The sequence below is a fragment of the Esox lucius genome, chromosome 11 (genome assembly GCF_011004845.1).
Source record: "Esox lucius isolate fEsoLuc1 chromosome 11, fEsoLuc1.pri, whole genome shotgun sequence".
NCBI lineage: Eukaryota > Metazoa > Chordata > Actinopteri > Esociformes > Esocidae > Esox > Esox lucius.
This window is the reverse complement of record NC_047579.1, coordinates 41906584-41919475: the sequence shown is the minus strand read 5'-3', so window position 1 is coordinate 41919475 and position 12892 is coordinate 41906584. Positions and strand designations below refer to the sequence as shown.

Genomic DNA, 12892 nt, shown 5'->3' with positions numbered 1-12892 from the left:
ATTGCAAATACAATCACATTTCAACATGACACAATACCCACGATAACGGCCTTGTTAGATACACAACATTTAAATTAAATTGGCTACATTATATACTAGCAAGCCAAACACAACACTACGTTAACGATAGCTAGCTCGTTGACCTCAAATAAGCTAAATAAATAAACGCTACCCATTCGGGAATCCCACCTACTTTAACTGCTCTCGTTTTCCAATATCCGAATTGATGAGCGAGGAGCAAAAATGGCCCACTGGGTCCAGTGGCAAAAAAGTTTAACGTTGAGCCCTGGTGTTATACATTTTTCTGAGACAGAACAGTGTAAAGTATGCATTGTATTGTTCAAGAATGAATGGGTATGTATAGTGCTCTACCTCCAGAATGTTTTAAAAAAAATTATATCAGTGTTTTTCCTCAGCTTGACATTAAACACAAAATAGAAGAGAAATGTAACCTTTAATTGAGTGACAATTATTCAAAGAAAGAAAATATTCAAGAAATAATTTCCTTACCTGAAAAGATCTGTGACAGTTATTGGCACCCCTAGACAATCGTATGAATAAAATCTAATTGATGTATATTTACAGTCTTAGGGAAATCACAAGTAGTCATCCATGACATCCTGTTTCAGTGAGGTATAAGTACGAGGTGACACACAACTCCCGTACTCATCTGTCAACATAGGAAATGCCAGAGAACACACACTCACTGGACTTGTGATGAATCTGCCTGCAAGAAGACCCATGTGTATTTCGCCTTCACGCACAGTGATAAGGATGCATCAAGTGACAAGAAAATGTCAGAGGTTCAAATTTGGAGATATGCCGAATTTGGTTCCATCTTGGGGTCATCAAGTCTCCACAACTAGGATTAGACGCCTGCTCCATGCCAACAAATTACAATTATTAAGGTTGACAGCAGATTCTTTCTTCGGGGGAAACGACAACTTTCATTGCCAGGAGTTTGGTGAATATCATTGAAAACTTTCTTTAGAACCAGGTTCCTAAGGTTTGATGACACTAACATTTGGTTTTTTGGCAACAGGTGGCGTTGGACGTAAAGAGTCAGGGCATTAATTAAAAGGTTAAAAGCAACTGGAGATGTTCAAAATTGGTCTGGAAGAGGATGTGCGTCTATACTGACCCCATGCACAGTGAAGATGTTGGTTCAAGAATCTCCAAGGATCACAGCTGGAGAACTGCAGCAGTAGTTGGGGTCAGAAAGTCTTCAAAACTACGATCTGACGCCACCTAGATAATCACATGTTGTTCGGGAAGGTTGCAATAAAAAGCTTTTTTAAATAAAAACCAGAGGTGCGTTTGGCCTAGACAAAAATATAGTAATGCAGAAAAGTGCCTCATCCCTACTTTGAAGTACACTGGTGTTGTTGTTGTTGGGCTGTTTTACTTCCAGTGGCACTGGAAACCTTGTCAAGATACATGGCAGCATGAACTGTCTGCCTCTGTCAGTCCAAGACCTGTCTGCCTCTGCCAGCAGGCTAAAACTGGGTTATTGTTGGATCTTCCAGCAGGAAAACGATACAAAGCATTCCTCATGTCTGCACAAACATTTCTCACGGACTATGGAATTAAGGTTTTGCAATGACCTTCCCGGTCCCCTGACCTAAACCCAATTAAAATCCTGTGGGTTGAGCTGAAGAGTCCAGAAGCAAGCACCACAGACTCTAAAGGATCTGAAGAGATTCAAAATGGATGAATGGTCCCAGGTATCTGCTATATGTTCTCCCACGTATAGCAGATACCTGGGACCTCAAGGTGTGATTGTTATGCAGTGAGGTGGAACTAAAGACCCAGCAGCTGCCCCGCTCAGCAGGTAAGAACCCAGCAATCAGACACAACCACGCAAATAATGGTCTCTGTCCCTGTGCCCTTTACAGCAAGAGCCCTGCTCAGATCCTGGAGAACACTGGTCAACAAGATTAACCTCACACTTCCAAAAGAGCCAGCACACCGTGGAGACAGTGGCTCTGCATCGTTCCGAGACCTGCATCAACCTGTACCACGCCAGAGACTCATCCTCACCTTAGTGTTTCAGTTAGACTCCTAATTTATTAAACTAAACCTTACTCACTGTTTAGACTCCTTTAGCCTACAAGCCTACTGGACTCCGTGGTTAGAATAATTAATCAACCAATCAAATGTATTGATAAAGCCCTTTTTGCGTCAGCAGTTGCCACAAAGTGCTTTTACAAATACCCAGCCTGAAAGCCCAAGGAGCAAGCCACAACAGAGTTGAAGCACATGGGGTCTAAATTTAAAGGTCCCATGACATGCTACTTTTTGTAGGCTTTAATATAGGCCATAGTGGTCCCTAGTACTGTATCTGAAATCTTTTTTCAAAAATTCAGCCTTGCTGCAGAATTATAGCCACTACAATACAGTCACAGAATGAGCTTCCTTCAAACGGCCCGTATTGGTGTCTGTGACTTTAAATTTTAATGAGGATGAAAAAGGCGGGGCAAGGTGGTGGGTGGGCGTGGCCTTTACTATCTTGCGGCAAAGGTAACGTGCATGTTTACCGGTATGTCTGGATCATATTGCAATGGCACGAAGACACATTGAAGCGTTGCAACTCAGCGCCTCCAGAAGGATGTTTCCAAATGGTTAGTTAAAAATATTATGTCTATATGATACTTTGTTAGGATGTCTGATTATCATGTAAGTTAAAGCTAAAGCTAATCTGCTTTTGCCTTTTCATGTTTCTCTGATTTGTGATGATTTTAAAGCTGTGTTAGCATCTATATCAGTAAATATTCTAGTTTAGAGAAGAGGGTTTTTTTAAATGTAAAAATTCTCCCTTCATATCATGAAGTCACGTTACACAAGATATATAAAGCCTATATATTTATGTGCGCGCAGGAGTAAATAATTTTGTTGTGTAACATTATGTACATAGTCGTCGGTGAAATGTTTGCCACAGACATGCAAAACTTTGGGAAGCTGTGTCGGCGCTTTTCCGGAGAAAATGAAATCATTCCACTGGTTCTTCTGTGGCATGTACGAAGGAAGTAAAAAAAGGCTTCGTTGCTCATCTCTACATCCTATTACTGAGCAATTATTGTGTTTCCTTCGCTCAAAAGCCATGATGCCCCTTCTCGTCGCGTAGACAAATTGAAGTCGCGCTCACACACATGTGTGCCTCACACCTGGCTCTATTTAAATTCTTTCTCTGGGCGGGCAAAGCAGAAAAAGGGCAGTTACCATGGGAGTTAACAATTTCTCCTTGCGACGTCACAAAGAGACGGGTCCAGATCAGCCTGTTTGATTCTCCGTTTTCTCCAAGTCAGAGAAAGATAGAAAATGCTCAATTTACACCGAATGGAATTTTTAGAAAATTTGGGACCATATATAGGCTAGGTGAACTCATATTAATGTTAAAAAACCTCACAAAATGAAAATTTCATGTCAGGGGACCTTTAAGAAAAAACCTAGAGAGGAACCAGACTTGGAGGGGTGACCAGTCCTCTTCTGACTGTGTTGGTTGAACATTTTAAGAGTACAAGTTGTAATACTTAATAAATGCATGTGGGCTGTGTCCAGAGTCTATAAAATCTAATACAGGTCAGAAGCATGACCAGATAGACAAGGACAAGCCCTTGGAGGTGTTTCTTCAACTGTTAGACAGTTTACACCACCCAGTTCACTCCTTTCGTTCCTGTATTTATTTTTTGGGGGGGGGGCGCTGTCAAAGTTGAGTTTTTCTGTCATGTAGACTTAGTTGTCTCTTTGCTTGTTTATTTTCAAATATAAAGAAACAACAAACATTCATTCCTGTTTATTTAGACTTGTTTATTTGGCCACCTGTCCCATTCTGATTATGTTGGTGTTGTTGCCCCCCCCAACCGTTCACAGGAGGACTCAGTGCTGTAATCTTGGCAGCGGGAGGGTGCTCAAATGTGGGAATAATTGTGACAGGTTTTAAGAATATTTATTTCCTGATCACGATTTTTTATGACTTATCATTACTACTGTTCATCAATAAATACAATGCATGTAAAAAAATAAAAATAAAAAAAGGATTCCAGCTTACAATTTTTCTCAATCGTTTTGGCTCAATTCTTGAATGAGAATAATATTTTTCAAAACAGTAAGTTCATATCTCTGAACAATTAGTTTCCTGCTCACACCAGATTAGAATTTCTTAAAATTGCACGCGTTTTCGCACTTGTGCAAAAGAGTAAGTACAACTTGCACAACACCTACATGCACATGGCTTGCCGATCAAAACTAATGAGTTGATTCTCAGTGAAACTGTCATACTATTCACAACTTCTAAACATTCTTTCATTGTGTGAGCCATCACATGCAAAATGAACCATTCATGGTGCAATTCATTGTTTTTTACAGAACCACTAAGTTTTTTTCATTGGGGTTGCAGTTTTTTTTGTTTTCGTGGATGTCTTTTTGAGGCGAATTTTCAGCTCACTATATATGATTTCACATGTAAGAAATATGTAAAAATGTACATACAAATGTGAATTGTCTGTTTACATGTAACACATTGCTAGAAAAATAAATATACTCTATACATACAAATGTGCATACCCTTTCTCTGTGTACTACAGTATTGTACAGTATCAACTTTTCCCAGTAGACTTTTACCTACTGTTGAAACTGTTATCTAAAAAGCTCAGTGTGATACACAATAGTATTCAGCCTGACAAAACTGACATTCTTGTGTAGTACAGTAAGGAGTCAGTGTCAACAAAAAAGTAGAACAAAACAGAAATTCTGATAAAACAAACATGTCCAGGGTGGACTGCCACGGTGAAAAAACATTTGAACATTTTGACCAGTACGGCTCACACGATGACAAAAGAACTTTACATTTCGGTGGCATTGGCCAACTTACCAAAAAACTAGGTTTCAAAGCATGAATTAAATGTCTTGGGTGAGTCACTACATTTTGCAGACATGCCATAGAGTTGTGATGTCCCATGAAACAGTTGTGACAATTGCACTTTCAGTTTAGAGAATGTTAAGCCTGTTTCGAAAAATGAGCCAAGGTGATTGAGTAAAAACTGTAAGTTGCCAAAAGAGTCCTTCAGTGAAGACAATCTGTAGTTACTTTCCCTGGCTAACAGCCCATCCGTCATTCCCTCACCTACCAAATCATCAGTGTCCCATCCTCTCCACTGACCCCTTAACTGGGTACCGTCCATCACCTTCACCCAGACAGCTCATCACCTGCCCATGACACTCAACAGAGCAAAAGAGAGAGGAAGATAGAGACAGAAAGAGAGGGGAAGAGACTGATAACAAAAGAGTAGGAGCAATAAAAAGGGAAAGCAAGAGAGTGCGAGGAAGAGACACAGAGATAAAGATATAAACAGAGAAGGAGAGGAAGAGACACAGAGATAAAGATATAAACAGAGAGGGAGAGGAAGAGACACAGAGATAAAGATATAAACAGAGAGGGAGAGGAAGAGACACAGAGATAAAGATATAAACAGAGGAAGAGATACAGAGATAAAGATATAAACAGAGAAGAAGAGGAAGAGACACAGAGATAAAGATATAAACAGAGATGGAGAGGAAGAGGAAGAGACACAGAGATAAAGATATAAACAGAGAAGGAGAGGAAGAGACACAGAGATAAAGATATAAACAGAGAGGGAGAGGAAGAGACACAGAGATAAAGATATAAACAGAGAAGGAGAGGAAGAGACACAGAGATAAAGATATAAACAGAGAGGAAGAGGAAGAGACACAGAGATAAAGATATAAACAGAGAGGGAGAGGAAGAGATACAGAGATAAAGATATAAACAGAGAAGAAGAGGAAGAGACACAGAGATAAAGATATAAACAGAGATGGAGAGGAAGAGGAAGAGACACAGAGATAAAGATATAAACAGAGATGGAGAGGAAGAGGAAGAGACACAGAGATAAAGATATAAACAGAGAAGGAGAGGAAGAGACACAGAGATAAAGATATAAACAGAGAGGGAGAGGAAGAGACACAGAGATAAAGATATAAACAGAGAGGGAGAGGAAGAGACACAGAGATAAAGATATAAACAGAGAAGGAGAGGAAGAGACACAGAGATAAAGATATAAACAGAGAGGAAGAGGAAGAGACACAGAGATAAAGATATAAACAGAGAGGGAGAGGAAGAGATACAGAGATAAAGATATAAACAGAGAAGAAGAGGAAGAGACACAGAGATAAAGATATAAACAGAGATGGAGAGGAAGAGGAAGAGACACAGAGATAAAGATATAAACAGAGATGGAGAGGAAGAGGAAGAGACACAGAGATAAAGATATAAACAGAGAAGGAGAGGAAGAGACACAGAGATAAAGATATAAACAGAGAGGGAGAGGAAGAGACACAGAGATAAAGATATAAACAGAGAGGGAGAGGAAGAGAAACAGAGATAAAGATATAAACAGAGAAGGAGAGGAAGAGACACAGAGATAAAGATATAAACAGAGAGGAAGAGGAAGAGACACAGAGATAAAGATATAAACAGAGAGGGAGAGGAAGAGATACAGAGATAAAGATATAAACAGAGAAGAAGAGGAAGAGACACAGAGATAAAGATATAAACAGAGATGGAGAGGAAGAGGAAGAGACACAGAGATAAAGATATAAACAGAGAAGGAGAGGAAGAGACACAGAGATAAAGATATAAACAGAGAGGAAGAGGAAGAGACACAGAGATAAAGATATAAACAGAGAGGGAGAGGAAGAGACACAGAGATAAAGATATAAACAGAGAGGGAGAGGAAGAGACACAGAGATAAAGATATAAACAGAGATGGAGAGGAAGAGGAAGAGACACAGAGATAAAGATATAAACAGCGAGGAAGAGACACAGAGATAAAGATATAAACAGCGACATACATACAAACATCCAGGTAAATGAAGTTTTCCTTATGTCCCCAATGGTTCCGTTCAGCCCACGCCTGTCAGTAATAGGGAAGGTGTCACCTTAATAAACACCCCAGCTGTGAAGGTGTTGAAACAATTAAAGTTCCCCAATCACTCATTGGCCCCAGTGTGGAGCCCCTTCCATAAGGCAGCAGAGGAGTTTCATACGTGTCAGTGGAACAGACAGACACCACCACACAGCAGAGCCCAAAGCCCAAAACTCTAAACCAACTGAGGAAGAGCAAATGAAATGTGAACATTTGGTGGTGTTGTCATTCATACCGTACAGGACGTAGTCTACACATTCTCCCCGAAGTGTCCTTCACACTGTTGTCGTGCTCAAAGCCACCAGAGTGCTTCTCTGAGGAGGGCCACTGCCTGCTGGTGAGAGGATGTGTTGAGAGGGCTGACTATCTGCACATATTTATGAGAATGGTGCCATTTTCTTGGACGTGGTCCACTCCTCCGAAATTGAATCTACTCCTTTACAAACACACACACACTTCTCAGACCGTCTGGCCTCATGCCATGGTAGTCCACAGAAAGCCCACCTAGAAACAACATTCAGGAGACCTCTCCTTCTGCCTATCCTAGTCTGTCCTTCTAGTCCCCCGTCTTTCTCTCATTTGGTGACATCCGTCTCCTGACATCCTTCATCTGAGTTGGGACTGGTGGGAAAATGCTGCAGGCAGCCTCGGGGACAATCTGTTATCTACAGGGCTCTTTCCCCGTCACTCTTATCACAAGGGAAACATCTTACAGACACGTGGAATGGCCTGGTTGTTCTGTAATATTTGATCACATCAAGTTACTCCCGGCAGGAGAGTTTATATTCTGGTGTAACTGTGTGTGTGTGTGTGTGTGTATTTTTGTGAAGAATAGTAAGAAACAGTGATAGATAGAAAGATAATATAGCATGGAGTGAGAGCGCAATGGGACAAATGCAGGGCGTGTGTGTGCGGACTCAGTGTGTGTGTGTGTGTGGGTGTGTGGGTTTGTATGTATATACATGTGTGTGTGTGTGTGTGTTTGTATGTACAGTATATGTTTGTGTGCGTGTGTGTGTGTGTTTGTACGTATATATGTGTGTGTGCCTGCATAAGGGTGAGCATGTGTGTGTGTGTTTGTACGTATATATGTGTGTGTGCCTGCATAAGGGTGAGCATGTGTGTGTGTTGTCAGACAAATTACCAGCAGGAACCCTCCGTCCCAGAGACCATCAGTCCCGGTCTACAGGGTTCAGACCCCCACCCCCTTGACTCGTATGTGAGGAGAGAATGGCTTTGACATTTAACACAGTCCTCAAATAATGGATTGCTAATAAAGCCACACAGACAGGGTGTCAATGACTGTCAGGGCACCAGGCTGGAGAATTTCAAGCGTTTAACAAGAGCTCCACAGACACCACAATTAACATTCCACCTTAAACACAGTTGGGGTTGACCTCATTCACAGCCATGGGACTGAGCCCCGAGACTTATGTTTGTATAAACTGCGTGGTTAATTACATTCCTTAAATTGTCCACGACTTTGTCAATTGACTTGTTCCTCATAAATCTAAATAATTATTAAATGGCTCTGTATTGATTTATGGAGACACAATTACGAGTAATGCCATCAGAGTAAAGGGGTCCTGTACCAGTGATTCTGACCAGATCATCTGCAGAGTTACAGATCCACAGAAATTTGCCTAAGATTAGACTTTTCTTAAACCAAAATGACATGACATGGTCTGCCGATGGGGCACGGTCTGCCGATGGTGTACGGTCTGCCGATGGTATATATGGTCTGCAGATGGTGTACGGTCTGCCAATGGTATATATGGTTTGCCGATGGTATATTTGGTCTGCCGATGGTGTACGGTCTGCCGATGATGTACGGTCTGCCGATGATGTACAGTCTGCCGATGGTGTATGGTCTGCCGATGGTATTTAGTCTGCCGATGATGTACGGTCTGCCGATGGTGTACGGTCTGCCGATGATGTACGGTCTGCCGATGGTGTACGGTCTGCCTATGATGTACAGTCTGCCTATGGTGTACAGTCTGCCTATGATGTACAGTCTGCCTATGGTGTACGGTCTGCTGATGATGTACGGTCTGCCGATGGTGTACGGTCTGCCGATGATGTACGGTCTGCCGATGGTGTACGGTCTGCCGATGATGGACGGTCTGCCGATTGTGTCCGGTCTGCCGATGGTGTATGGTCTGCCGATGGTGTATGGTATGCCGATTGTGTACGGTCTGCCGATGGTGTCTGGTCTGCCGATGGTGTATGGTCTGCCGATTGTGTACGGTCTGCCGATGGTGTATGGTCTGCCGATGGTGTATGGTCTGCCGATTGTGTATGGTTTGGTTTGCCAATGGTGTAGATATTTTATGGTTGTTTAAAATAAAATGAAATGTATTCCTGATTTCTTTGGAGGCAATATTAAAATAGCAGCCACATGAAAACTCTGAATAATAAAAGTTTATATTTCCTACCTTCTTAAACCAGGCTTGTCGCTAGGCCTGGGGAATACCTATATGATTTTTATTGGGAACAATGTTTTTTGTGAAAGAGTTAAAAGAATGTGTCAACCACACTTGATGCCTTGACAGTAAAACATAAGCTCCCAGTAATGAAAAAAGGTGATATTAAAGTAATGGATGACGTTAAGGAATGGAGTTGAATGTTCATCCCTGACAAGTGTTTTTTAAATGGCAGCCTGATGTTTTGCACCCTGGTAAGTGCATGTGCAAAGCATAACCAATCGCATACACACTCTGTCTCTGCCTCTTTCTCTCACAAGCACATGCATGCTTCACACAGCCTCAGTCCCATTCTGAATCAGCCTGTGCATGCTTTATATTCCTATTGTATTCCAGACCACTGTGTTGTCATTCCTCTGACATTGTAACCCTGTCAGTCTGTTTGTCCTTTCGTTCCTCTGTCTCTGCCGAACAGCGTGTGCTTCAATGTGTGTGTGTGTGTGTGTATATGGGCCTGATTGCGTCAAGGACTTGAAAGCTGAATCTTATGTATTGTTCGGTGAAATTTCCCCTATAGTCAGTAGCATTTTGAGGACAGACAAAACAGTCTGAAGAAATGCCGGTAAAGGGTACCGAACTGGAGAGATGAATGTGTCAAGTGTCTGGCTGCTACTGCTATAGGTGGGTGGGTGCACATCCACAAGAGCATTTGTGTTGAAAAAGTTTAAAAAGCACCTCAAGCGATGACACTGGTTAGAGTGTATTCTGAACATGGAGTCAAGCAGGCAGGTAGCATTCAGTGCAATTGCTAACCTCGGTTGAACGCCTAAGCCGGAGCACATGGGAGTCTAGGTCGGATGTTGCTTGCTCCATACCTGAACCTCAATCTGAGTAAATACGTACACAAGTGTGGCTGTCACCTCCAGGGATAGACACATGACAAATTCTAGACAGCCGTGGGATCAAGCAGAGCTAGGCTGACGAATTACCAGAAACGCCCCCCACCTCACTGGGACACTGTGTAATGGCTCGTTTCTGGCCCTTGAAGTCTGGGCAGTGCATGTGTTTGTAGAGAGATGGTTTGGCACTCTTTAATCACTTCCATTTAGCTAAATGTTGAGTGGAGCAGTGCTGTGAGTGTTTAAACCGTTCAAAACTAACCTCCCCTAATGGGTATGACGGCAAAACAACCTAAACAGGACAATTATTCTGGAACATTCTCGACACTCTCTTTGTAAAGTATTTTCAGTGTTGAAAACACACTCACCGACACACCGACAGGCAGACAGACAGAAAGGCTGGCAGGTAGACAGGCAGGCAAACAGGCAGCAAAAGGGATGAGAGAAATAATGCTCCAATCGTCGTGCCCCCTCCCTAACACCCGACCTGACGTGAGATACCCATGCAACATGATGATGCCATTATATTAGGCACCTGGCCAATTTCTACTGTGTTCAAAGCAGGTGTGCTAAAATTTAGATCAAAATAAATTCTAAAATCACAGTGAAAAAGCACACCTCCAATTCGGCAGTAAAGCAATAATAAACCATGTTTTAATTAAGTGCTGAACAATTGTGATATGAAGTTAAGGACAGTCCTAAGCATCTAAAACAAGAGACGTCAGCGGACGTGGTGAAGGGAGCAAGCACAGAATCCAACAGGCTACTGGTGTGCGGTTGTTTCATGGCTTTCTGAACAATTACTATACATGTGTAAATACAATTCCAACGTAGTTACCACGTGAAAACACATAGACTAACCACATTCCAACATGTATTGTGTTCTGTAGTTTTAGTATCTATTCATGTTGTTCATAATGCGTGCTTACCGTTCTGTGTGGACCCCAGCAGAAATTGATATTGGGGATCCTAATACAAAAATGCAAATTTCTAAAGATCGTCACATTCCAAAATCTAAATTTTGAACAGCAAAAAATAACTGAATGCGTAAAATCTACAAATGACCGTAGACTGAGGTTCACATTTCTCATTCTTGCAAACATATTTGTGTCACCCCAATCGGTCCGAAACAGTTGTAGACGAGTGAGACGAGATTATCGAGGTCTACTACTTGCCTTGGACACCGGTGTGATGGACATGTTGCTTGGCGAGCGTTGGAGCTGCGTCTCGATCTCCATCTCACTGTTCTCCGTCATCGTAAATCTTCAAGAGATTGGGCATTCTTCTGTGAATTGTCCGGGTTACGGATATGAGTTAAATGTGAGTTAATGAGGAGTACTCAGTATAGCCATTGATACCGTGCGCAATCCCGCAACCGTTTAAGGATTAGCGCGCGCGAGGAATGGGGAGGCTGTTAAGGACCAAGCGCTACGAAGTGCACAGGTTTACCTCCAATTAATATCGTCATCGGATGTCTGAAGTCATTTTAGGTCAGGGCTGCAGAAAGTGTAGCCTATAATATCTATGGCGGTTTTCAAAAGATTGGACCCCGCTTACGCATCAGCAAACAAATGTCATATCCTGCCTTGCGCGGCAAGTAACCTACCAAGTGATGTTCTCCCTTGGTAGTGTGCTACTTACTATTGTAAAACTATAGGCTTACATTAAAAAAGATATAATATGGGAACCAGCAGGTGTGAATCTTCTAAAGAAGAACAACTATTTGATGTTTCCGAATCCGACGGCTAATAGTCCATTTGATTTCCAAAAACAAGTTGTTAGAATCATGCATGAAGGTCTTTTCCAGGACTCGTCTCGTTATAGTAGTAGTAGTTTGTAGTAGTAGTAGAGGTAGTGGTAGTAGTAGTAGTAGTTGTTGTTGTAATAGTATTTTACCACAACTACAATATACTTTCCATCCCTCCTTTTGCTTGACGCGTGCTGCGGACTTCAATTCGATTTAAGGCAAACGGAGTCACGCCTCCCCGTGACTACGTGGCGTCTGATTGGAACACTCTTTACAACTGTGTCAATATTATATACTCAACATACAGTATAGTCAGTTTAATGTGGGTACTGTATCATAACGGGTGCCGTTTAGCTGATATGAAACAAATTAGAGTATCATAATTGCTTTACCCAGATGGAAAAGCTCCGTAAATAGTCTAATCATCCTAAAATGCCAGAGAAAAGCATTGCAATCGCTTGAAAGATTTGACCTTTTCAGAATGATCAGCAACATTAGTTGCATTCCTAAATAGCTGTGAAACTGAAATGAGTGAATACAAATAATATTCATAATATTTACACCGGACGTATTTTTGTAACAATGTCAACAACCAGGATGCGCTCCTATACATATGTTTGTCATCTGTGTCGGTGGACACTTTCAGTCAAATCAGGTTAAAAATTATGATTTTTTTTTCCGAGGTTGCAAACCTATGCGTCATCAAGCACACGTCAAAAGACTCCACAGTCTCCGGTTGTGATGGTGGACCGTCATGACAGAGTGGAAGTGACCTGGGAGAAATATACGAGTCAAGTGGCAGCTGCTGTTGTTTCGTTTGTGCGCGCGCTTGTGTGTGCGCGCGTGCGTGTGTGTGTCTCCAACAGAACATTTTCCAATGAG

The 12892-nt window shown here is 41.9% G+C and overlaps 1 protein-coding gene across 3 annotated transcripts in view; it reads right to left on the bottom strand.

Annotated features, from left to right (window-relative positions):
* LOC105013364 (SH3 and cysteine-rich domain-containing protein 2) overlaps positions 1–12182 on the bottom strand; it is a 35782-nt gene extending 23600 nt beyond the window's left edge. For 2 of the 3 annotated variants that reach the window (XR_002197352.3, XM_020050666.3), the window contains exon 1: positions 11439–12182. Coding sequence is in view for 1 of the 3 variants with exons in the window: in XM_020050666.3 (XP_019906225.3) it covers positions 11439–11519 (81 nt within the window). In the remaining 2 variants the exon portion in view is untranslated. Of the gene's footprint in view, positions 1–11192; positions 11273–11438 lie in introns of those variants that run through there. The other variant, XM_020050667.3, reaches the window with a different exon arrangement.
* Positions 12183–12892: the final 710 nt, after the last annotated feature.